Here is a 26,005-nt window from a genome sequence, read left to right as displayed (position 1 = left end):
TTGAATGGTCAAGGCCTGCGGCTGGCTGTTGGTCTTCTTTCTCTGAGGATGTAACTTTGACCGTCTGCTGAGAGAAGCGGCAAAGCCGGACCCCCGCCTATCCAGTCGAGAAGTATAACTGTCGTCTGATTAAATTGCTTCCTTTCCCTAGATTTCCTTTAATTCTGCTGGAGTCTTCGTTTGGATCCGATTCCCACTTACTTCCCTTCCTCCTGAAGGCACGTCTCAGATTCAAACTTGAGGTAAGCCCAAAGCCGCCTCCTCCGCGGAATCAGGGCCTGCGCAAAAGGTTAGAGGGACCTAATGGGCATTATTGTGAGTTAGGAGACCTGAGCCCCTTCCTGTCAGGAATCATGAGCTGTGTGGCCCCTAATAAGTCAAAGTCCTCTTTTTATTCCATCTTTAAGGTCCTGAGGTTGCCTTGGGGTAAGTTCAGTTTCCGACGGAAAGGCCAAGCCGATTCGGGCAAGTATTATTTAACCTTCGAGCCAAGCTGTGATTCACCGTTTGGGAATGCCTCCTTCTCCAATATTGATCCGCTTGGCCGCTGCTGGAAAGGGTGGAGGAGGTTGTGAAAGCTGGACCTTCCGTGGTGTACCTGTGTAGATGACGTTCTCCCTTTCTTAGTTAGGTTTTATGTTTTCTTAGAGAGAACTCGGAGACCATGTCTGCAGAATTCTTTCCGTCTACAAGAGAGGAGAGAAGCACTGGCTCAGGACCTAGTTTTAGGTCTAATCAGAGGAAGGTATTAAACCTGCTCCTGGAGAGAGATACTTCCTTTACCATCTGTTCAGATCTCCCTAGAACTCCAGTGGAGAAACTTTTTGGTGATTCTGCAGACTCAAGCATTTTGTCTGGGTAAATCCACTTTTTCTGCTCACACCTTATCTCCTTCGCTCTTCTAAACAGATTTTGGTTTTTAAAAATGATCCTGGCTCAAAGATCAGGGTTTAAGTCTTAGGTGTGCCTTGACTAACCGTTTTGACCCTTTAGAGTCTCAGGCTTCTTTTCTGTAGCATAGAGATATCAATTTCTTCCTATCTTATTAGGATCTTGTGAGAATCAAATGATATGATGTCTGGAAAAAGTCTTTGAAAACTCTGTTGCATTATATGAATTGTCACTTCATTAGTGTTACAATTAGTGTTATTGTTATTGTACTTTAAATTCTGGTCATGCCATTCACTGCTGCCTCAGCTAGCCAACAAAGTTGGAGAATCACAATGCCTGAGAAGTACTAGAGACTCCCGGGAGAAATCAAATCTGTGTGCTCATGGTGCAAAGGGCAAAAGATGTGGGGTCAAGACCTTCTATGAACAATAAACTTTGGTTCTCAATTTTAAAAAAAAATTATCTTCTCTCAGTATGTTGGTGAGGAGAAAATTAGGTACAGGTAGTTGGAGTAAAGAAAAGGTGGGAGGTTTTTCTCAGCCTAGTCTGAAATATTTCCAAGAAACAATCAGATTTATTTGGACACTGTTCGCATTATATGATAGTCACTGAGGGATGTTTCAAATGAAGAGGATAATGTGATCTTTCCTTTTAAGGATATTACAATCTAATGGGAATCTTGATGTACTATTATGTCTCAACAGAGGAACTCCAAAGCGTTGCCTTGATCTTTCAAATCTTAGCAGCGGGGAGATGTCTGCCACTCAGTTTACTACTTCTACAGACCTTGATAAAACTGGTAGGGAAAAGGAAAACAAAGGCCTCAAGGAAATAACTTTTAGGGGAGAGGACAGGATACGAGGATAGAGACGGAAGGTGATAAAAGTAGATAGAGAACCTTGAAATTGGAATGCTTTGGGTACCTAGAGGATTTTTGAGTAGAATGATTCAGCCAATGGGAGGAGAATTGACCCTAATAGGGGTCACTTTGCAATGAAAAAGTTAGACAGGAAGGAATGTTTTGTTGACTGATTGTGAATTAAATTGGTAGTTAAGATGAGAAGTTTTATACCCTAGTCTACTCTCAGTAGAGGCAAAGAAACCAACACAAAGAAATACTTTGTCAGCTAATTCTTATGTATTTTTATAAGGTGTGTGCCTTATAAAATGTGTTTTACTAGTCAACCATTTTAATATTTGTTCTAATTTGATTTCCTGAATGATAAGCTTTCCTTTCTACTTATGAAAAAAAATCTCTGTAGATTAGCATAGTGCACTTCTTCTCAGTATTTTTTTCTTTCAGTGACACATGTAAATTCTTATATTGCCATGAACTTATACCTTATACAATGAAATTGGCACCTATTAAGAGCCTTTGTGTTCAAAAGGTCAGCTTTTGACATTAATATGACTCACTGGTAATGAAGAAAATTAGAGGGAAAGACAGAATGCATGGACAAAAATAACTCTGTATCTGATTGCAGGTCCCTTGGATTCTTCAGTACCTGAGGAAATACAGTTAGCTGGAATGTAAGTTCTTTTTCTAAATGAACCCCATGCTAAAGCCTTTTCAGCACGGGCATGGGGATAGTATATTCTGCAGACTCTGTAGAGAATGTTTCACTTTGGATGTGAGTGGGTGTGAAGGCCTAGATTGTTCCCTTAAAAGTTTTTTAAGTTTCTCAGATCTAAATTGTGTTGTGAAAATGAAGGCTGTTCATTTTAACCATCACACAAGTAGTATTGTCTTTAAAATACAGGAAAATGATATACTGCACTTAGACATAGGCTGTTATCTGCATGTGAGTAGTACTGTATTTTAGTGGTTAAAAGTGTAGAGTGCAGACTGGAATGAGTGTGTCTGGGTAAGAGTGGCTTACTACTTTACCAACTCACTCTGACAAGTTTTTTAGCTTCAAGGGACCTCAGTTTCTTATTTGTAATAAAGAAATAATAATAATAATGGAGATAATAATAGTACTTTTCATAACTGGTTCTTGTGAGGATTAAATGAAAATGTGTACCCAATGCATACCAAGCATTTTATGTTTATTATTATTATTATTGAAGGTTCTTTGTTGACAATCTTAAAAATGTTTAGTCAGAGAATATTCAAGGAATGAAGAGTAATTTTAATTCACTTCTTAAACTTATCGCAAGTTTTCCGTTTGACTGTTTTAATTATGTAGAACTTTATCCTTCAATGTTTAGATGAATTAGATGCCACTTTTATGCACTAGGGAAGGCTTTCCATGAGTATTTTTATCAATACATGTGAAGATTTTACTTTGTATTGCTTTTTTTTTTTAATTGCTTAATATGTCCTAACCCATGTAGACTAGGTAAAATCTGGGAAGGGAAAATAGAAATTCATAGAAAGTAAATATTAGCTCCCAATAGCAATGCTGAAAAATTGCTAAATTGTAAATTGTGTCTATATAAGATATAGGACAAACTTGTCACCTTTGACATGAATCTATATATATGGTTATGCAAGTGAAATGAAGTCCTTATATACAGGATTTCACTCAATGTCTTCATACTTACCACAGAGAACACCCTACATTTTGTTATTAAAAGAGACATATCAACTAGGGATAGGGCTCCTAGAATGGAACAAAGGAAAAGTTGGGATGCCTCAAGTCAGTTAAGAATAACCAAACTGTATTTAGGGTTTAACTGATAAGTTTTTTTAATCTACAGGAATTATCATCAACAACTTATAAAATGCAGCTCAGTGAGTAACTCAACTTTCTTAGATTTGGGTTTATTTGTCAGGTGGGAGGCAGAGGATTTCCAACCTACCTGTGGCTTAAGGATTCTGGATGTTCTCAGAAAATAATTTCTTGTAGGCACACCTGCTTTGCAGCACCCCGAATACCTTGAACCGTGGCCACAGGAAGAAAGCTACTGTATGCAGCTCATCTGCAAATAAAGAAAATGTGAGTGTTTAATGGAAAACTAGACTCATTAGCAGTTTTCTTCCTTTGAGTGAAGCAACTCACTCATCTGTATCCATTATGAGACCTAGAGCTGTCTGTGCCTCAGTATGCTAGACAAGCAAATTGCATCACTGTAGGGAAAAAAAAACCTCTTTCTGTTTTTTTCTCTTGAAGGTTTGATCCTAGGAGTGAAACTTAGCTCCAAGTCTTCACTGCAGGTCATCATTATTATTCATGTTCAGTTGATTGTAGTGTAAGGAATCTAGGACTTTTTTTTCCAAAAAATAGGTATAATTTACGTAACTTGTTCACATATTCTTTGCATGGCTTCAAATACAAGTCTGGATTTCTTCATTCTTTTTTCCCCCTCAGCCTAGCTTCTTAGCCCCTCTTCTGAGGAGGCCATTGTCCTTTTTGTTCTGAGCCTCAGGCCATCCTTCAGTTCCAAGTTGAAACTGTCCTCTCCAGAGCCTCCTAAGATAATTCTCTAACTAATCCCTTCAACTAATCCCCTTTTCTAGCTATCTTTTTCTTTTCCCTGCCTCCCATCCTTTTCCCCAGGTCAGTGTCTATAAAAGATAGCTGCTGCTCTTTGCTCACATTGACTAAGTTATACCCATATTTGTGGCTGTTCTAATCAGCTTTTTCTTGAATTAATACAGTCCTTCTAATCTCCCTTTACAATCACTTTTTAAAAATCTCATCATTCCCTCCCCTCTCAGGTTCCTTTTTCCCTCTCTTCCTTTGGCCTGTGATCATAAAATTAATATCCTCCAAAGCAAATCTATATACCATACATCAAATCCAAACCATAATTTTGCATTTTCAGGATATATAGTCAACCTTGATTACATACACTGTGTTTTGTGACGGTTATTCATGGCTTCATCAGATGAAAAGTTTTTGATAAGGGCTGCTGACACTTCTCTTCCTGCAGCCAATGTAGCTTTTCTTACGCAGGAAAACAGTACTTCAAAGCCCTTGGAGTGGTGGACACCCAGGAACCTGAGGTTTCAAAAGAGACCATGGGGACCTTACGTGTCTCCTCTTTCTCTACTGGTGAGTCACTGGACATCATCCTCAAGAGTCACCTGAGGTGTTGTGGGATAGAGGATGGCAGATCTGGATTTATGCCCCTTTGAATTTTTCTAAGCCGACTTGAGTGAGAAAGGGGTTGGAGAAGTAACCTTTGAGCAGGCAAAGGGAGGAGGAGACATGTCCTCTGATCTCTGTTTGTTTAAATTTAAAGAGAAGAAAAATTTCTTAGGCCTTTAACATTTTTTCTGCTTTATTCTTTAAGTGTGTCCCCTCCTCTGATTTTAAAAGTACTATGTGCCCATTATGAAGATTGTAAAAAAATATAGTAAACTATAAAAGAGAAAATAGCTACCTCATAGAGAAAAACCGCTATTAACATTTCACTTTTTTTCCTCATTTTTTAAACTATGTGTAAAGTCAAGGCCATATCATATGTATATATATATAAAACTTTATGTCTTGTTTTTTTAAATTAATATTAAAACTCTTAGTAAACATTATTTTCTAATTTTTCTAATAAATGGACCATAATATGTGTAAATACTTCTCTGTTGTTAGACACTTAATGTATTCATGTTTTACTTTTACAAATAAAGCTATCTTGTAAGTTCTTGAGCACAAATCTTTGCCTATGTTGCAGAGGGTTTTTTCCCTTAGGATTAGTACTATGAATTATAATTACTAGATTAAGAGATATAAATATTTTTAAGATATTTGATACATATTGCCAAATTCCTTTCCAAAAAAAGTTCTAAGAATTTACATTTTCATGAACAATCCAAGACTCATTTGGATAAGTGATTTATTGTCACTTTTAAAAATTTGCTAATTAGATGAGTAAAATGTTTTATTTTATGTTAAAAGTAATTAGTAATGATTTCATGTGACTCTTAGCCACGTATTTTTCCTCTAGTGAATGATTGTGTCCTTTGTCCATTTAGCTGCTGGAGTTTTAAGTTACCCAGCCACTCATTTACTTTTAATAGACTATGGACTCAGATACTCCAGAGATATGGATTCTAATGTCAACTCTATGGGAAAACCATTTTAACATATCTCATACTAAGTAGATAAAGTTGATCATGTTTCAGATTTTTGATTTCTTGGAGTAAGAGAGAACTTGCAGCATGGTAAATTACTAGATAGTATTTGTGTGTGTGTGTATGATTTTTTAAAATATAGTAATATTTACATAACATTTACCATTTTAACCATTTTTAAGTGTACAATGCATTGGCATTAAATACATTCACAGTGTTGTGCAACTATCACCACTAGCCTTTTCAGAATGTTTTCATCATTTAAAACAGAAGCTCTACTCTAAACAATAATTCCTCCTTTCTCCCTCTGGTAATCTCTAGTCTACTTTCTGTCTCTGTGATTTTGAGTACTTTACGTACTTCGTGTAAGTAGAATCATATGGTATTTGTTCTCTTGTGTCTGTGTTGTCTCACTTAGCCTAATGTCTTCAAGGTTCAACCATATTGTAGCATGCATCAAAATTTCATTCCTTTTTATGGCTGAAAAATATTCCATTGTATGTATCTGACACAGTTTGTTTATTCTTTCACCTGCTGATGGACATTTGGGTTGTTTCCACCTTTTGCCTATTGTGAACAATGCTGCTATGAACATTGATATACAAATATCTTTTCAAATCCTTGCTTTCAATTCTTTGGGGTATATACCCAGAAATGGAGTTCCGGGATCATATATGTTAATTCTGTGTTTAATTTTTGGAACAACCACCATACTGTTATCCGTAGCAGCTGAACCATTTGACATTTCCCACAGAAATGCACAAGGGTTCCAATTTCTCTGTATTGCCAACACTTGTAATTTTCTGGGTTTTGTTGTTGTTGTTTGTTTGTTTTAATAGTAGTACCCATTAGGATTAATAGGTATAAAGTGGTATCATTGTGGTTTTGATTTGTATTTCCCTAATAACTAGTTATGTTATATATCTTTTCATGTGAAAATTGGTCATTTGTATATCTTTGGAGAAATGTCTATTCAAGTCCTGTTTGTTTCTGTTATTATTGTTGCTATTGTTGAGTTGTAGGTGTTCTTTATATATTCTAAGTATTAATCCCTTATCAGATATATGATTTGCAAACATTTTCTCCTATACTGTCAGTTACCTTTTAACTTTCTTGATAGTGTTCTTTGATGAACAAAGGTTTTTAATCCAGTTTATCCATTCTTTTGTTGCTGTGCTTTTGTGTCATATTTGAGAAATCATTGCTAAATCCAATGCCATGAAGATTTCCTCCTGTTTTCTTCTAAAAGTTTTATAGTTTTAGCTTTTACATTTAAGTTATTGGTTCATTTTGAGTTAATATTTGTATATAATGTAAGGAAGGGTCCTGGATAGTTTTTAATATTGTCAATATACTTCATAGGACAATGGAAACTTGGTGGAAAGTGAAATGAAACATCTGGGCAGTCCCATTACTACAGTTTCAAAATTAGATAAAAATCCAGAGCTAGGAGAAGACCAAGCAGAGGAGATTTCAGATGAATTGATGGAGTTTTCTCTGGAAGATCAAGAAGAGGCCAAGGTAAAGTACTCTCTGGTAATATCTTTACATTTTTCAAATTCCTTCATTCTTGAATAAATAATATTGTGTATCTAATATGTTGCAGTCACTGTACTGTGTGGTAGGTCTGCAGAGATCAAGAAGACATGGTCTCTGTATCTAAGGGTTACCAGACTGAGAAGGTGTCATGTTACAATGGGACACTCATTACTGCTGGTGAGAAGGTTTCTGTTAGTAGTTTGAGTAGATTACCACCAGTGTAATCTGGTGTAAGTGATGCCTCCAGAATAATAGTAATATGGAATATACTTAGTATGACTTTTCAGGTATTTTAGAATATATACTTTTGCCTTCTTTTATCTTCCCTGTACCACTGAGAGGAATATCTGAAGCTTTTGGCTTATTGGCAATGTACTGATATGTCAAAGATCATTTCTGAGGCATTTAGATTTTCTGAATCAATGTCACTTCTTTGAAACAAATATGTGTGGGGGTGTATTTTTTAAATTTATTCATTTTACAGGCATATATGATATAGCTGAGTTAGAACCCTTGGTTTCTAGTCCTCACTCTCTTATTTAGTGTTATGACCATGAGCAAGACATTTAACCACCCTAAGGCTCAGTTTCTCAATTGTAAAATGGAGAGCATAATAATGAAAAAAAAAATCCTTCAAGAGGATTTCTGTGAATATGATAAAGTATTAAGAACAGTTTATGATAGTCTATGTACTTTATTATTGTTAATAAAAACTAGTATAAGCTGTAACAACATTCAATAAATATTTATTATGAGGCTGATTATGCCAGGTGCTGTACTAGAACTGAGGACAGAGTCATGATTAATATGGACAAGATTCCTAATTTTCATGGAGCTCCTGTTTATATTTTTTCTAGTCAAGAAGATAGACAATATAAGTAAGTAAGTCAATACTCAAGATAATGAGAGATTGTCAAAAGTATTGTGAATGACAAAATGATATGAAAAAAGGGCCTAGGAGTTTGGGAAGGTACTATTTTTAACTTTAACCCAAGTAACTGGAGAAAGGTGACACTGTAATGAATTTGAAGAGAAGGGTGAATTCAAAGGGAATAAGATGTGTTCTGTTTTGCACTTTTGAATTAGAGGTGATAACAGGAAACTTAAATGGAAATACTGAGGAGTTGGAGCCATCAGGACTGGAAATGTATGTTTCAGGACCACTGCATAGAAGAGAAAATGAAGGCTAATGACTCCAAGTTTAAAAACAGAGAGGAAGAGCTTGTGAAAAAGGAGTGATAGCCTCTGAAGAGACTAATAACGAGGTAGATATAAACAAGAATAACATCATTCAAGGATCAGAAAGGAGAGATCTAGGACACAGAGGTGTCAGTTTTATATATTTACTCATTTTATACATTTCTTTATGATGGTAAAATACAACACACTAAAATTTATCATTTTAATAGTTACGTGTACTATTCAGTGGCATTAAGTACCTTCATATTGTTACAAATGTACTTATTCATCTCTAGAACTTTTTCATCACACCAAGCAGAAACCCTTTGAAGAGTTTTATCATTGTAGCTCTTAAATTTGGGTCTTGTTCCATTTTAAATTTTGTGTGTATCTTGTTAGGTAAGGGTCCAGTTTCATTCACTATGCATGTGAATATCTGGTTTTCCCAGATCCATTTTGTTGAAAAGATTGTTTTTTCCTCATTGAATGGTCCTGGCACCATTGTCAAAATTCATTTGACTGTGTATAGGAGGGCTTATTTCTGGATGGTGTCTGAGTTCTGTTGGTCTGTGTGTGTCTTTATGGTACTGTAGTTTCAATTACTGCAGCTTTGTAGTGACCTCATTTTATATATATTTTTATTTCACAAGGTATACTTAAATATATTCTCCTTGAAAGGAAATTAGGGCTAATTAACCTTAGCTATTATGTTTATCTCTTTGAAAGATGACTTTGAAATTATTTGTTGCTGGGGAAAAGTCAAGAGCATGGGAGTCAGTAGAGTATATTGATCTAAAAAGTATAGACTCTACAGCCAGACTGCCTGGGTTCATAGGTTGGCTCTGCCACTTTTACCTGTATGTGTAGGTCATATGCTCTCCTTATGTTTCAATTTAGTAATCTATAAAAAAGATTAAAAAATCTTTTTTAAAAATACAACTTTATTGAAATACAATGCACATTCTATACAATTCACCCACTTAAAGTATACAAATATAATGGTTTTTAATATGTTCAAAAATCTGTACCACAATCAATTTTAGAACTTTTTATCACTCAAAAAGTATCTCACAACCTTTAGCAGTCATCCCCCATTCTCTGCATTTCTTCCAACCCTAGGCAACCAGAATGGACATTTCATATAAATGGAATCATACAATGTGTAATATTTATGACTGGCTTCTTCCACTTAACATAATGTTTTCAAAGTTCATCTATGTTTTAGCATGTGTCAATACCTCTCTCCTTTTAAAAAATTTTTTGATTGAAGTTTATGTGATTTACAGTATTGTGTTAGCTTCAGGTGTACAGCATAGTAATTTCGTTTTTTTTTTTTTTTTTTTGCAGAATATATTCCACTGTAGGTTATTACAAGATAGTGGGTATAATGCCTTGTGCTATACAGTAAATACTTATTGCTTACCTATTTTATGTATAGTGATTTGTATCTGTTAATCCCATACTCCTAATTCCCCGCCCCCCATCATTCTCCCCTTTGGTAACCATGAGTTTGTTTTCTGTCTGTGAGTCTGTTTCTGCTTTATATATACAGTCATTTGTATTATTTTTTAGATTCTGCATATAAGTGATATTACCTAGCACTTGTCTTTCTCTGCCTGACTTGTTTCACTAAGCATAATATTCTCTAGGTCCATCCATGTTGCTGCAAATGGCAATATTTCATTCTTTTTTATGGCTGGGTAATGCTCCATTGCATATATGTACCACATCTTCTTAAACCAACTGTCTGTTGATAGCCACTTGGGTTGCTTCCATGTCTTTGCTATTGTAAATTTTGCTGCTATGAACATTAAGGTGCATGTATCTTTTCATGAAATTGCTTTAGTAACTATTTCATGGGGTTGTTGTGAGGACTAAATGAGTAAATTACACACAAAACATTTAGAACAACACTTGCCAATTAATGGTGCTTAATTATTATAGTGTAGCATAGTGTACATACTTAATTAGTATAAGTATGTGTGGAGTTATGAAGAGTGAGCCAAGTGAGAGTTGAAGTAATCTTATGACTCAGAGGAGATTATTAGGTGAGGGCCTTGAAGAATATGGAGAAGGTTATAAGCAACTTCTGGAAACTGCAGAAGGGGATTATTGAAAGACTAATAAAATGATATTTATAAGGTCCTATAAGATAGACCTGCATGCATAGTGTCTTCCTATAAGAATACTTTTGCCTAGAAGCAAGATTGGAGACTTTGGAACTCCAGAGTTGGTTAAGTGAGGGTTGCAGGTTGTCGATGATAGATGAAAAAGGGGTCAAGGTAACCTAGGTGATAACGAAGGCAACAGAGAAGTAGATGAGGATGAATCAAAGCGTGGATAAGGAGCCACATGTCCCTGGATAAATAGTAAAATAAGAACAGTAATGTGATTGGAAGTTGCTGAGGGGGAACAAAACAGCTGGTTTAGAAAGTTCTGAGAACTAGAGGAGATTTTGGTCAGTTTGAGGACATGTCAGGTTTGCATTCTTGGTGGTAGCGTAATAGAGGATGGTTGCAGATTTTTTTTTTTTTAATCCCTGTTTGTTGAGAAGCTAATGTGGAATGCAGGAGAAGGTTGATGCAAGTGTTTCAGGGGTTATGAAGGCCTAGCCCTCAGAGGGTTGTCAGTGAACATTGTATGAGTGTTGGGAAAGAAGTAGCATGGGTTTCAGTATTTTAGGTAGTAACAGGGACTAGAGTGGAAAGGAAAAATGAGAGCCAGGTAATAATAATAGCTTCCATTTAGTGAGTAGACTGTACTAAGCACTGTGTGCCAAGCAGTTTACATCCATCATCACATTTAATTCTCATATCAGTCCTGAAAGATGAGTATTATCCCCTGCCTTTTTTTTTTTCCCTTTATTATTATCCTCTTTTGAGAGGAGAGCATGAGGCCATGAGGTAAGGTCTCTTACCCAAGTTTACAAAATTAGCAAATGGCAGAGCTACAACTTAAATCAAGATCTACCTGACTCCAGAGCCTATGTTTTTGGCAGTATTATGGTGTCTTCTACTGAAAATACCTGGGAGGTAAAAATTGTACTAGGGACATGTAAAAATGATAGTTGCTTTTTGTGTAGGGTTGGTAAAGTTGAATATCCAGAATTTGAATGAACTTTAGTGTTAGGAAGGATGGTTAATCAATTATCTAGAATAATGCTGTTAAGTAAAACTTTCTGAGATGATGGAAATATTTTGTATTTGTCCAGTATAAAACCTTGTGGCTATTGAGCACTTAAAATGTGACTAGTGCAACTGAGGGACTGAATTTTTTTTTTTTTTTGAGTTTTAATTCATGCAAATAGTCATGTGTGGCTAGTGTTACTATAATGGGTAGTGCTGATCTAGAACCCTCTATAAAGTATGGTCCCCAGAGCAGCAATATCAGTATCAGGTAGGAATTTCTTGCCTTTGCAAATTTATGGGCCCCACCCCAGACTGGAATCAGAAACGGAGGGTGGGGCCCAGCAATCTGTGTTTCAACAGTCCCTCCCGGTGATTTAACTGCATACTAAAGTTTGAGAGCCACTGTGCTATAAACGTATTAAGTCTTGTTTTGTTTTAATTTCCTTGGTTTGTGGGAAAACCACAGAACCAAGTTACTAACTGAAAGGAGCAGGATGGTTATTGGGAGAATGGACAGCGACCTTCCTGAAGTAAATGTTTCTGAGGACTTGCTGATAATGCAGAGTAGATCTGTGGAAAAACAGCAAGCAGTTAGGGATAGGTAGCATGCGGAAAATGTTACTGGGGCTTCTGGGAAAAAAAGAACAATATAAAATGAACATTTAGTGTTGCTCTTACAAATACACATTAGTCTTCATATTTGTGAAATGTTGTAGTTAATATAGTCAAATCTCAACTGGTATTAACTTAATAAAGTTGAGTTTAATGTTGATTAAAAAGAAAGTCCTTCTGTTTTCAATTGTTGGAAATTTGTCTAAGGTGTTTAATCTGCTTTTATGAAATTATGAGTACAGTACAATGAACATGACTGAATCTTTCTTTGCTGTTTGAAAATCTTTCATAGTCTCAGAAACATCATTCATTCTGAATTGTATCATATAGACATTATAGGATGGTGGATTTGAAGTAGACTGACCCCAGGAAATACTCTGGAAGTTTTGTTTGTTTACAGAGAAGAATAGTATGTAGCTATTAGATATTTACTTTGTTGGTTTGTAATAAATATTAAGTCCCTTTATGGGCTCTTTTTCTTAAATTGTGACTTATAAAGTCATTTTCATTTGACAGCCCATTGTATAAGAATATGCATAGTAGTAGATTTTAGGTTAGAAAAGGTATAGGAATTTTTTCTTATTGGTTTACCTCTTTGATGCTAAATGGAAAAAGATATCTTATACAGCAAGGAGATTGTTGTAATCGTAGTGATTTCTGACTCATTTTTAAAAAAAATATTTATTGGCACTTAAGTGTCAAGCACTGTGCTAGGCTCTGATGATACAGTGATGAACAAAACAGACTATGTTTATGCCCTCCTGCAGTTTTCATTCTTGGCACAGAGCTATCAAAAAACAAATGCATGTTTATCAAGTTCATAGGTGTTCTAGTTAGAATTCTTGGTTGCAAATAACAGAAACTGATTCTAGTTACCTCAAGCAGAAAAGGGATTTTCTGGAAGGTATTGAGAAACTCAGAGAATTACCAGGAAGGCTGGAAAATAAGGTAAGGCCCAGCCAAAGTGCTACTACAGGAACATTGTGCTCAGGATGCCACCACCTGCTGGCTGGACACTCAGTGCCATCATTACTGGCCTCCTGCCATGGAACATAACCCGACCTGCTGCTGGACTCTGCTGCTGAGGGATGCTTGCTGCCACCCACCATATTTTCCACTGTGATGCAGCAACCATAAAAAAAGTCTTAGCCAACCCTGTACTTTTGTGTTGCTCTTTAAGTTTCAAAATCCAGGCAGGAATATCAAGTCCGCTATAAAAGAATAGAAAAGGAAATGTCTATCCCCCCTTTTGCTTCCTTATCAGGAGGCAGGGCTGCCTCCCATCGAATCTGAGATTTTACTAAAATAGGATGCTTAGTAGCCAAATTGCAAATGACTGCCATAGAGACAAAATAATTTAGCTATTGCAAATTGTCCAAGTGTAATGAAAGAAACAAAATGGGGACTGATATAGAGACTAACAGAAGGGGACCTTCAAATGGAGGTAATTAGGAAAGGCCTTTTTAAGCAAGAGATATTTAGTTGAGAACAGACTGATGAACTATCCCAGTTTGTCTGAAAATGAGGAGGTTCCTAGGACATGGGACTTTTAGTGCTAAAACTGGAAAAGTCCTGGATGAATTGGGGTGAAGCTCTGGTTGTGAAGGAACCATACATGACATGAGTAGAGGCAAGAGCATTCCATAAAGCAGGAATATTGTAGATGCAAAGTTTCCAAGGTTGAAAAGATCTTGGTGTGTTTAAGGAACTGAGAAGCCAGTGTCAGTGAGGGGGAAAGTTGCCTCAAGTGGGAAAGAGGAGGTAGGCAGTTGAAGGATTATACGGGGTCTTCAGGCTATGAGTGTTTAAATTTTATTCTAAATGAGGTGGGAAGCTATTGGAGGGTTTTAAGCAGGGGAATAATATGACCTGATTTGTTTTATGAAGACCACACTTGTTGCTGGACGAGGAATAGATTAGAGAGGACTAATATTTGGAAGGAAGTGAGAAAAAAGGAGTTGGGAGGAGGTGAGATTAGGAAGCTATTGCAGTAGTCCTGGGGAGAATTGGTGATAGCCTGAACTCAGGTGGTGGCTATGAGACAGAAAGAAATAGATGAATTTAAAATGTGTTTTGGATACAAATCAAGTGTTTTGTTTCATAGAGAAAACAAGCAATCAGAAGAAAACTACCTTTTCTCACCAAATATTGCAACCTATCTGCTCTGATATCTATATAATCTGTCATCCCTCTTGATACAGGACCAAACTATGTAAAGTCTTGTCCTGCAACAAGAGGACTACATAAAGTGTCCCTGCTCCAATCTAAAGCCCCATCCCACCCCTTCACACTGCATCTCATTCATTCATTCAGTAATGCTGGGGATATAGTAATACAACAAAATCTCTGCTCTCATGGAGCTTTCATTCTTGTCTGGAGGAAACAAACAATTACATTTATAATTGTTAGATGGTAAAAATACTTTGGTAAAAAAGTAGGGTCAGGAGAATAGGGAGAACCTGGATTGGGGTAGGGTAGAGGGGGAGTTGGTATTTTCAGTTTGTTGCATAGGTTAAAGAAGACCTCTCTGAGAGTGACATTTGAGCAGACATCTGAAGTGACAAGGGAGCCAAACAAAGAGTTACCAGAGGAATGAGTTATTCAAGGCAGAAGGAAATGCAAGTACAATGCCTTTGAGATGGGAGTGTGCTTGGCATGTTCATGGATACACAGATGTTTATTAGGTCTAGTTGGTTTATAGTGTTGCTTAAGTTTGTTTTTTTTAAATTGAAGTATAGTCAGTTTACAATGTTGTATCAGTTTCTGGTGTACAGTATAATGTTTCAGTCATACATATACATGCATGTATTTGTTTTCATATTCTTTTTCATTATAGGTTACTTCAAGATATTGAATATAGTTCCTTGTGCTGTACAGAAGATGCTTCAGTTTTTGAACTTTCCTATCTTTTATTGTTAATTTTTTCTTTACAGCACTTATCACTACATAAAAGTACAGAGTCTATTTAGTTGTTTGTCTCTTCCACTGTCTTATTCATTGCCATGTCACCTAATAGGTACTCAGAAATTGTCAGGCCAGGTATGTAAATGTGGAAGTCTGGAAGTAAGAGCAGAGATCCTGACTGGAGTCAAGAAATTTGAGAGTCATCATCATAGAGGGAAAATTTAAATTCATGGGTAGAAAAAAATCACCTGTGGCAAGAGTGAGCAAATAAAAATGAGTCAGGTCCTATCCCCGAATCCAACATCTACTAGAGGTTCGTAGGTGAGGAAGCCTGACAAAGACTGAGAAGGAGCGACAGAGAGGTAGAAGCATCATAGTTCTTTTAGTATAGGGATTGCCTACACTAGGACTAAACTATGAAATTAGGAGGTGCCATTGAAGCCAAAGAACAAGGGAGTAGTCAGGTCAATGGAAGCCACAGTAAGATACATGGCCATAGTAAGATACATGGCTAAAGAAGTGACTATCAGATATGACAATACGAAGATTGTTCATAACCTTGACAAGAGCAATAGAGTGGTACAGACAGAAGCCAGGTCTATGTGTGTTTGAAAAGCATACAGCTCATGAGGAACTAGTGGTGCCTCCTCAGTTTACAGTTTATAAAACCTGTAAGTGGATTCAAGCTGAGCAAGCTTCCTTGTCGTCTTTCTGGCCTGAAAGTGCTTAAAACTCCCAAATTTGGAAAGTGTTCGGTGATTCCTTAAGCAAAGAAAATTACTAATTGATAGATGTTGAATAAAATCTAAGCCAGCTGGTCCTGGGATTGCCCCACACCAGCTGCTGGGAACTGGGAAACTTCTGACTAGCTAGACAAAGCTAAAGTATCATCATCATTCCTCCATGACCTAGCACTTAACACTCTTTGCAGTAAGTGGCCATTTATTTGTATATAAATAGTGGAAAGCATCTTTCAGAACAGTAGTGGCTCTTTCTGTCTGTTAATGTAGTTTTCTGCTATCATTTATTTCTTATCCTTGGACTATATGAAATGCAAAAAGATGTTTATCACCTTCATTATCACCATCATAATAGCTACCAAGAACCTAAAGCTTGAATGCAACAGAACAGAGATTCGAGAAATAGGCTCATGCATATATGGTCAACTGATAATTGACCAAGGTTCAAAAGCAATTAAATGAAGAAAGCATAGTCTTCTTAACAAGTTGTGCTGAAGCAATTGAAAATCCATATGAAAACAAAAATCTCAATCCATACTTCACACCATACATAGAAATTAGCACAAAATAGGTCATGGACCTAAATATAAAACTTAAAACCATAAAACAGCTGAAGAAAAAAACACAGGAGAAAATGTTTGTAACCCTGTGTTAGGCAAAGATTTCTTAGATATAATACTAAAAAATGGGTACATTTCACTTATTAGCTAATTAATCCAAAGTCTTCAAAATGAGGCCTTAGCTTAATAATTACAGTGTGTTTTAGAGAGGCTCTTTTGGTTAAAAGAGACAAAGATTTCATTAAGGCCAGCAAATTTGAAATTCTGATCTGGCTTCCCACTGCCTTCTTCTCAGGGCAAACTTGAAGTTATATGAAGGAAATTCTGTCGTGGAGGCTGGGTAGCCAGCTCCTCAGTCCTTCACCGCATCTCCTCTACCACTGTACCTTTGGGTCATCCATCCATTCATCATTGGCCTCATGGCCTTGACTGTATCTCTTGACTTCTTTCTTTTAATAAAGCTTTGGCTTCTGCTGCTGCCTAATTATTCTGACATTTTCTAAGTTTAACTGTCAGAACCTGATTGGCCCAGATTATGTTTACATTTTCTTGACCATTTAATAGGGGTGTTCAACCAGCAATGTGGTCCAGTCATCAGTGCCTTGGGGTAGGCTTATGAAGACAGGGTAATGACTGGCAAGGGTCCACTGGAAAAGATAGGTATGGAATGTTGCTATGCCAGATGTGAACTGTACTTTCTGCTGGTACCATGAGCACTGGAATTTCCTTTAGACAGGACCACGGATGTGGCAAACACTGTAATAGATTTAGTTATTGTAAAGTGAAATATTGGCATCTTCTCCCAGAAACCATTGACCATCAATGTGTGTTCTAATTTGGCTCTCTTATGGTCTAATCCCTTCCTAAATCAATGCATGGCAGTAGTGAGGTAGGCGTATGGAGAAAGAGACAGGGGATAAAAATCTTGGACTAGCTGAAAGTTGTCATCAGATTTCATTTAATATATCCCCCTCCCTCTGGGTATATAACACTCATATTCTAGTGTTTTCTTTTCCCTTGCATGATTCTTATTTTGCTATTTTTTTCCTCATTAACCCCCTTTAAGAACACTGAATGATATTTTTTCTCTGCCACTCAAAGAAACTAACAAAAAAAATGGTATACAGTAAGATCTCCATGTCCACAGTTTCTACATCCATGGATTCAACAAACCACAGATTGAAAATATTAAAAAAATAAAATTCCAGGAAGTTCCAAAAAGCAAACTTAAATTTGCCCATGCAGGAAACTATTTATATAGTATTTACATTGTATTATAAATAGTCTAGAGATGATTTAAAATATATAGTAGGATATGCATAGATTATATGCAAATACCACATGGTTTTAAATAAGCAACTTGAGCACCCTGGATTTTGGTATCCGTGGGGGTCCTGAAACCAGTCCCCCACAGATACCAAGGGACAACTATATACTCTTGCTTCTCAGTACTTTTTCACCCAGGCTAACTTTTTTGGCTCATCATCTTCAGTTTTGTTGGGGTTCTTAAATATTGATTGTCAGGGTCTTAGGACCCCGTAGAGAAACAATGGGATTAGGTTTGTTTTTTTTTTTTTTACCATATAACTGGGAAGAACTGAGCTTGCATTTGCTTTCTCCTACAAGAACTGGTACATGTAAGATGGTCAGGTTGAGAATCTGGCTGGAGTTAAAACATCTAGGAGAGATGGAACATCGTGCAGTCTGAGAAGAAAAATGTAAATGAGGAAGAGAAGACAGGTTGCTTACCCTGGGGCATTGTTTCTCCAACTTGAGTGTTCCTAGGAATTATCTGGGCATCTTGTTAGAGTGCAAATTTTAATTCAGCAGGTGTAGGGTGAAGCCTAGCATCTGGGATTCTGCGTTTCTAAACAAGCTCCCAGGAGATGTTCATGATGCTGGCCTGCAGACACACTTAAAAGAATAAGAACCTTGTGGTTTCATATTTCCAAACAGGCATCTCTGAACAGAAGCTGCCTGTATCGCTCCTTTTCAGTGCCAGACAGTTTGAACAGTCCAAGACTGAAGCAGGTGGTAAAATTCAAGGACAACACAATGCTAGATAAAGTGAAAATGAAGTATTGTTCTAGCCAGAAAGAGCTCAGGAAGGTAAGAATGTTTTAAAGATTAGAATCTTTAATCTTGCATCTTATTGTCTTCCCTGCTTTTGTGACATGAGGATTGCTTTAGTTATCTTTTGGTCTTCTTCCTCATTACTTTACTTTTATCTCTTCTTTCCATCGTCCTTTTTGTCTTTTCTACATCTGCATCCATATCTAAAGTATCTAATAATAAAAACACATATTATAATTTTGGAAGATATTTTGTTGTACTCTCTTCGCAACCTTTTTTAAGACCTGAGAGAATACAAGGGAAATTTGATTACTAAGGACATTTATTGCTGCTTTCCATGTATTCTGATAGAAATAACATCATAGAGCACACTGGTTTGGTGGAAGGCAGCTTCTGAAAAACTTATCCCTCATCCCCTATCTATTCTTTAAAAAAAAAAAATCTAAGAGGGAGGGTATAGCTCAGTGGTAGAGTGTATGCCTAGCATGCACGAGGTCCTGGGTTCAATCCCCAGTACCTCAATTAAAAAAAAATCTAGATACATTTGGCTATTTTGTAAAATCAGTATATGATGTAATAGAAAAATGGAAAATGCAAATAAGCAAAAAGAAGCCATTGCAAAATGCCCATAACCCCTAGGCTATAGATAATTACTGTTAATACTTGATGTATATTCTTTCAAACATTTTGTAATGCAGATATATTTTTGCTTTTAGTAAAGTGGCATTACAAAGTACATTTTGCCTAACCTACTTAATGATATCATGTCATTTTCATGTCAATGAACATACTTATTTCTTAATAGTAATCTATAATGTATGGAATATGATTTGTTTAATCAAGACCTTGTTATTGAACATTAAGTTTATTAGTAATTTTTCTCTTTTGTAAACATGCTGGGGTATCCATCCTTATAGCCAAATCTTTGTGCATGTCTTTATTTTCTTAGGAAAACAAATGGAATTATTAGATCAAAGGGCATGCATATTTTTAATGAGTCTCCCTCCACTCCATCCATCCCTGGGTATCTGAATCTTTAACATGAGGATTGGGGGTGGGTGGACTCTTGTTGTCTTTAGGGCTTAGGTCTAAAGAAAATGGCCTCTCTCTGTGACATTAATATGACTCAGATGCTGGAGGAAGATTCTAACCAGGGACCTCTGATTGGTGATTTCTCCAAGGTGAGTTTGGTTACACACATCCTATATTTCATCCTATATTTTGGATGTGAATCTTCTCTTTTCTGCTTGCAGAGGACACTAGGTATAATTATGCATTGTCACTGTGTTCTCATTGATAACCTGAAGATGCTGTAGTGGTAGATCTAGGCCCTAAGCTTTTCAAGTGAGAAAGTAGTCCTTATTCATTCTGGGAAAATCCAGAGCAGTGGAGAAAGTATGAGGCTTTCTACTTTCTTTTTAAATTATGTAAATAATACTCCATCACTACAGAAAAGATAGAAAATGAAATCTACCCCAAATCTTAGCAATCAGTATTATTGCTTTTTTTTTATTTTCTTGGTGTGCATTCCTCCAGAATTTTTTTTTTGGCTGCCTATTATTTCTTAATAAATCCCTTCTTGTAGGATATTTACTTTTACAATTTTTCCTTATGAGCTATAGCAAGATAGACATATTTGTAGCTAAATCTAAAACTTTGCATATATCCTTAATTAGTTCCTTAGGATCAGTTCATAGAAATGGAATTGCTGCATATGCACATTATAAAGACCATTGATTTCTGAGGGCATCTGGTGTTTTAAAGGTTGTTTGGAAAGAAGGACAGTATATGGGTCATGATCTCAAATTTGGGTATAGAAAACTTGCTGTTATTTCAGCTCTTGGGTATTTCTAGGTATGTGCACTGCCAACCGTGTCAGGGAGACACCAAGATCTGAAGTACATCAACCCAGAAACAGTAAGCAGATTTCTGGAGATGGTAACTGGTTACATAAGCTACCATCTGGTCTATTCTGTCCCTAAAATCTCCACTTCTATTTGTATTTCTTTCACTGAGTTCACCCACATAGGCTTCTTATTCAACTAGAGCTGTATTAAAGGACTGTCTTTTATGTCGCCTTTTTAAAAAATTAAACAAATAATATATAATTATGAAAGAAAGAAGGAAGGAAGGAGAAAGGAAAAAAAGTAAAAATTACCCAATTAGGGTGACCTTACATCTTGGTTTACACATTACAGTTCCATATATGCCTATTAGTGAAGGGTAATTATTAATAGTATTTTCTTTCACTCTTGAAAGTCTCCCAGTTTGTGCAATAATTATTTGGTCACTCTACCCATAATCTCACCACCAGAGATAACCACTAGTAATACTTTCCTTATAGACTTCCAGATTTTATTCTGGCATAAGGTTTCTAAAAATAGGATCATAATTAACATGTAATTTTGCAAATAGTTAGTGAGACATTGTAAACATCTTTCTATACCAGTAAAAAGATATCTATATTACCCTTTTAATGGCTATATAATATTTTGCTATACTGATAATGTATAATTTATTTAATGAAACCCCTTTTATTGAATATTTAAGTTATTTATTATATCTTCATAACCTAAAACAGTGGTGAGGTGAATATTATTATGCCCTCTCTTTATGTACTTCTCTATTTACTTAAGGTGTTAGGAAAGAAGTTGCTGAAAGTGTAGTTACATTTATTTTTGTATGTATTGACGACGTTCCCTCCAGAAAGGCTGAACCAAATTACACAATTACAAGCAGCTTAAGTTTCCTTCTGTGGATATCAACCATTTCCTTCCATATCCCTTTCTGAAAGACTTGCTTTCTTCCTTTTCAGTGGAGGGTGGGGACCCATTTCACATTTCTACTTGTAAATCAGGACTTCTGGCTACTACTTGTGTCCTTGCAGAAGTCCTTGGTTATCTTCTGAGAGACTGAATGAGCCATGCCTGCCTCCAAATAAGTAGCCTGAATACGGGTTTCCCTGGTATCCTGGCAATACCAGCTATTTTGGTTCTCCAAAGAGATCGTTTCCTATTTTATCCTCTTATGTGGGGTGGGGCTGAACCATTGCCATGTTTCAAATGTAGGGGGACTTTGGAGGCTGGGCACACAGTGGATGGGTGACTAAAGGGAGTCAAATCAGGAAATGTATGTCTGGCTCTTCTGTCTCTCAGAAGAGGCAGGATATTCAACCATAGTTTCTGTGCAGGTGGCTGCCTTACTGTCGGGGAAGTTCCAGGGTCTGATTGAGAAATTTTATGTGATTGATTGCCGCTATCCATATGAGTACCTGGGAGGACACATCCAGGTAAGATTACGCTGAGGGCTTAGCAGAGGAGGGGCTGGAGAGAACGCTTTATTTAGAAGACTCTGGATAAAGGGTCCTGTGAACGCTAGAACCAGGACAGACATATATTTGGAGCACATCACAGCTGTCAGTCCTCATTCCTGTTCTAATTCTGTATACCTTGAGTAGTTTACTTTCCCTCTCCCTCCTAGACCAATCTCCCTCTTTTCTATAGGAGCCAAGAGCTCCTACCTGGAAATAAAAACATTAATCCAAGGACTGAGTAGCACTTTACAAACATTTAATACTTACAGACATTCCTCACAGTGATCCCTACACTTCAGGTGGTTTAGTTCAGGAGCATTTACTGAGCACCTACTACATACCAAGCTCTGTGTCAGACCCTGAGGATAGATACAGGTAGATTTCTGCTCTGAAAGTACTTATAGTCTATCCTTCCTAACCCAAATATCCCGAGATGGTATTCTAGTAATTTCTAAGTGTTGGCACTGTTCACAGACCCTTAAGGAAATACTTATTAAAATTCTTCTACAGGGAGCCATAAACTTGTACAGTCAAGAAGAACTGTATAAGTTCTTTCTGAAGAAGCCCATTGTCCCGTTGGATAACCAGAAAAGAATAATCATCGTGTTCCACTGTGAATTCTCCTCAGAGAGGGGTCCCCGAATGTGAGTGTCTATATGGGGTAGGGTGAGTGGTAGAAATAGAACTTACAACCAGGGAATCTTCCCAAATCAGTTCAGACAGAGACTGAATGAATGAATGCTTTCCACTGTGGTTTGAATGTTACGAAGGTGGAAGAAAGGGGTTTCTACAATTCAAAAGTTTGGAGCAGTGAAGTAAAAAGAATTGGTAATTGGGTACCAATGGAAGAAAGCTTCTTGGACCTTGTTATGCAAGAATAGCGAGATCTGGAACTCCTTTTTAGCATTAGCAATAGTCTGTTCTTCCTCCCCCTCCCCAGTGAATGGCTCATGGAATCCTGACCTTGCTTCTTTCCACCACATCCATCTCTGGGTTTTCTCTAAAGGTGCCGCTCTCTGAGAGCAGAGGACAGAGCCCTGAACCGGTACCCTGCACTGTACTACCCAGAGCTGTATATCCTCAAAGGGGGCTACAGAGACTTCTTTCCAGAATATATGGTAAAGGACGGGGCATGTGGGGCAATGGGGGAACCCAGACTTAGGGGAGCCAACTTTAGCATGCACCTCCCAGGGCCTGCAAAGCCCTCTGAGAAGAAACTGTTCCTCCTTTTTTGCCACTACCTCCAGCAGCTCCATTATACTTAACAGGCAGACTTCAGGCATCAAGAGGATCCCTTACTCTGCCCCCTGCCTTTCAGGAGCTGTGTGAACCACAGAGCTACTGCCCTATGCATCACCAGGACCATAAGGCTGAGCTGCTGAGGTGTCGAAGCCAGAGCAAAGCATGGGAAGGGGAGCGGCATCTGCAGGAGCAGATTGCCTTACTGGTGAAGGACGTGAGCCCATGATATCAGATTAGCTGCTGGTGCTCAGGAATTATCAAAAGACACTGTAGAAACCCTGAGCAGAAAGAGACCATCTTCTATGTGGCTAAACCCAAGATGTTAAAAGATGTCTGCAAACCAACAGGCTGCCAAACTAGTGAAATCCCAGGCCTGAGAATTGCTAGGTTTCCATAGAGCTACTGGCTGATGGTGAAGTCCTGGAGCTGGCTCTCTGAGGCTGTAGCCTTGGGGTGCATAGAGATTTGTGTTGCTTCAGGGAGCTGTTGCATTCCTCTTCCTAACTATATGCCAGATCCTTCTCTTCCTCGCTTCTGGCTATTCACGAGGGAGTTGCCCATCTTCTTTCTCTATATTTTCCTTCTTTGTTTCCCTCTCTCTCCTTTTTTTTTTTTAAATGGGAAAATAAACATTGCAGAATGAGAAATGTGGTGAGTGCAGTCTGCTCCTAGAAGATCTGTATAAGGAAGTAATCACCAAATTGAACTCCCTTCAGACAAACGCGAAGCCATCTCTATTCATAGCTGAGGCCAAGGGGCTTTTCTCCAGACCGTGGTTCTCAAAGTTTGGGCCCTGGTCCATCAAGCATTATCTGAACTTGTTTGAAATGCAAAATTTCATGGCCCACCCCACACCTACTAAATCAGAATATTTGAGGTTAGGGTTTTAAAAATCTACCTTTCAGGTGATTCTGATTCCTGCCAAGCCTTGAGAACCGCTGCTCAGGAATTAAGGAAAACCTTTTAAACTGCATTATTCAGCAATATTCCAGGCTCTTCTTTCCTAGACCGTTCCATGGTATGAGTTGCTTAAAAATGTGCCCCAGACTCAGCACTCTGGTATCTAGGTTCAGAAAACCAAAATGATCAGCATTCTCTAAGGTAGGTGATGGGTCTGAGTTCAGCTCCAAAGTTCCTTGTCTACAGCCTCAGTGGAGTTTTGTTTTTTGTTTTTTGCTTGTCAGATAACCCTTTGTTAAATCATTTTTCTTTGTAGTTCTTAACTCGCTGGGCATTCCACCACACCACTGTTGATGTCATCTATGATGTCGTGAGGGTGGCAGCCATCAATATTGCAGCCCACAGACTGGGAAGTCCCCAGGATCTCTTTAATGGTTCCAGAGAGTTCTCTAGCTAAAGATCAGTGCTGCATCTGTTGGGTAATGTTGACAATCCCATCAAAAGAGATGTTTCCACTGTGATTAATGTTTTTCTGCTTCTTTCCATCTCTTGGTTCCTTGAAGGCTTTGATGATCAGGGCAGAGGCAGAAGGTACCACCTCAATCTGGGCCTGTCTGTCTGAATGGTCGGTTTCACTGTCATCCCCAGATCCTTCCAATCACCAGTTGCCTTGGCAATGTCATCACCAAACTTTTTTGAAGACAGACCCAGGGGACTGATCTTGGGGGCCAAGGCAGATGTGGCACTGACTTCCCCACCAGTGCACCTCAGGTGTACAACTTTGATCTCATTGGGGTCGAACTTAGGTGGCATGGTGGAGGCAACTGGCGTCAGATGAACCTGGATTCAGGACGACCAAAGAAAGTTGCTCCTTGACCTCCTCTGAGCCAAAAATCAAAAGACCAGCTCAGTGGAGTTTTGATTTTTCTCATTTTCCAAAGCTTTTTCTCTCACAAAGACATCTTTAGAATTTAATATGGTTTGAGGTAGAGATTTGTGCTATATGAAGATAGGAATAAAAGAAAATAAAAGTACCAAGCAAAGATCAGTTAGACTTCAGAGAGAGTTTTAAAATTGCATTCTTCAGTATTATCCCAGGCTTTCCTTCCTTAGAGCTCGTTAGGGTGAATAGGCTTTTATCTGTGTAGTAAGATACAGCCCTAGTTGGCCTGGGTGGCAGTGGAGTTGACTAAACATTGTCATTCTCTGGCATTAACTTAGTAGTAGTGACAGCTCTGGACCAGAAAAGGACAAAGGGTTCTGAAGCCTAGAACGAGACAGAATAGAAACAAAAATGACAGCTTCCCAGGTTCTACAGCAGGGAGACTTTTTAAAAGTGAGTGGGAGGGAGGGAAGGAGGACACTAGCCATAGGGCAGCCCACCAGTGTGCCTGAGTGACTCACTGGACTGATTTTCACAAGGTTCCCAAGTGCTCTTCTCCAGGAGTGTCACTTGCATGCCTCACAGCAGAGGGCACTGCTGCATTCTCTAAGCCAGCCACCGGAGCCTGCAGCCTCCACTCCTAGCTTGCCCATCTGTCCAGAGGAAAGCTGCCTCTCTGGCCTTCTCCCTGAGTCCTTGAGGTCAGAGCTCAGAAGGGCTGGGGAGGGGGGAGAGGGGGGAGAGAAATGCTGCTGCTACATTAGGTAGAGATGCTGTTTCTCTTTCCCACTCCACACACTTAACCCCCACCAAGCAGGAACTCCTAGTTTCCAGAGGAGGAAACTGCTTAAAGCACCTCCACTGCCAAGTGTGAGGAGGGGTCCCCAACTCACTGCCCACCCTAGTGGGTCATTTCCTAATAATTCTTCCCAGAAAGATAGAACAAAGCCCTCACCTGGGAAGACTGGTTCACATGTGTTCACAGTTCAGTAATCTTTTCTTTTTTTGTATATGTATTTTT

The 26,005-nt window shown here is 37.9% G+C and overlaps 1 protein-coding gene and 1 pseudogene across 8 annotated transcripts; one reads left to right on the top strand and one right to left on the bottom strand.

Annotated features, from left to right (window-relative positions):
• The first annotated feature begins 23 nt into the window (after window positions 1-23).
• CDC25C (cell division cycle 25C) lies at window positions 24-24,737 on the top strand. 8 transcript variants are annotated; one of them, XM_031449104.2, is made up of 16 exons: window positions 24-242; window positions 408-426; window positions 649-858; window positions 1,596-1,690; window positions 2,376-2,421; window positions 3,595-3,628; window positions 3,744-3,833; window positions 4,794-4,892; window positions 7,274-7,432; window positions 18,530-18,682; window positions 19,726-19,827; window positions 20,501-20,563; window positions 21,837-21,935; window positions 22,470-22,603; window positions 22,966-23,077; window positions 23,278-24,737. In XM_031449104.2, exons 3-16 carry the CDS (start codon window positions 665-667, stop codon window positions 23,425-23,427), a joined length of 1,530 nt encoding a protein of 509 aa, XP_031304964.1. In that variant the 5' UTR covers window positions 24-242; window positions 408-426; window positions 649-664; the 3' UTR covers window positions 23,428-24,737. The 8 variants fall into 8 exon arrangements, with proteins under 8 accessions (XP_031304964.1, XP_064340388.1, XP_064340387.1 ...); XM_064484318.1 differs by having other exon boundaries at window positions 408-465; window positions 19,777-19,827; XM_064484317.1 differs by having other exon boundaries at window positions 408-465.
• LOC105090649 (large ribosomal subunit protein uL11-like) lies at window positions 24,371-24,929 on the bottom strand (annotated as a pseudogene).
• Between the last annotated feature and the right edge of the window lie 1,076 nt (window positions 24,930-26,005).

Source organism: Camelus dromedarius, chromosome 3 (genome assembly GCF_036321535.1).
Source record: "Camelus dromedarius isolate mCamDro1 chromosome 3, mCamDro1.pat, whole genome shotgun sequence".
Lineage (NCBI taxonomy): Eukaryota > Metazoa > Chordata > Mammalia > Artiodactyla > Camelidae > Camelus > Camelus dromedarius.
This window is presented reverse-complemented; position numbering and strand designations above follow the sequence as displayed.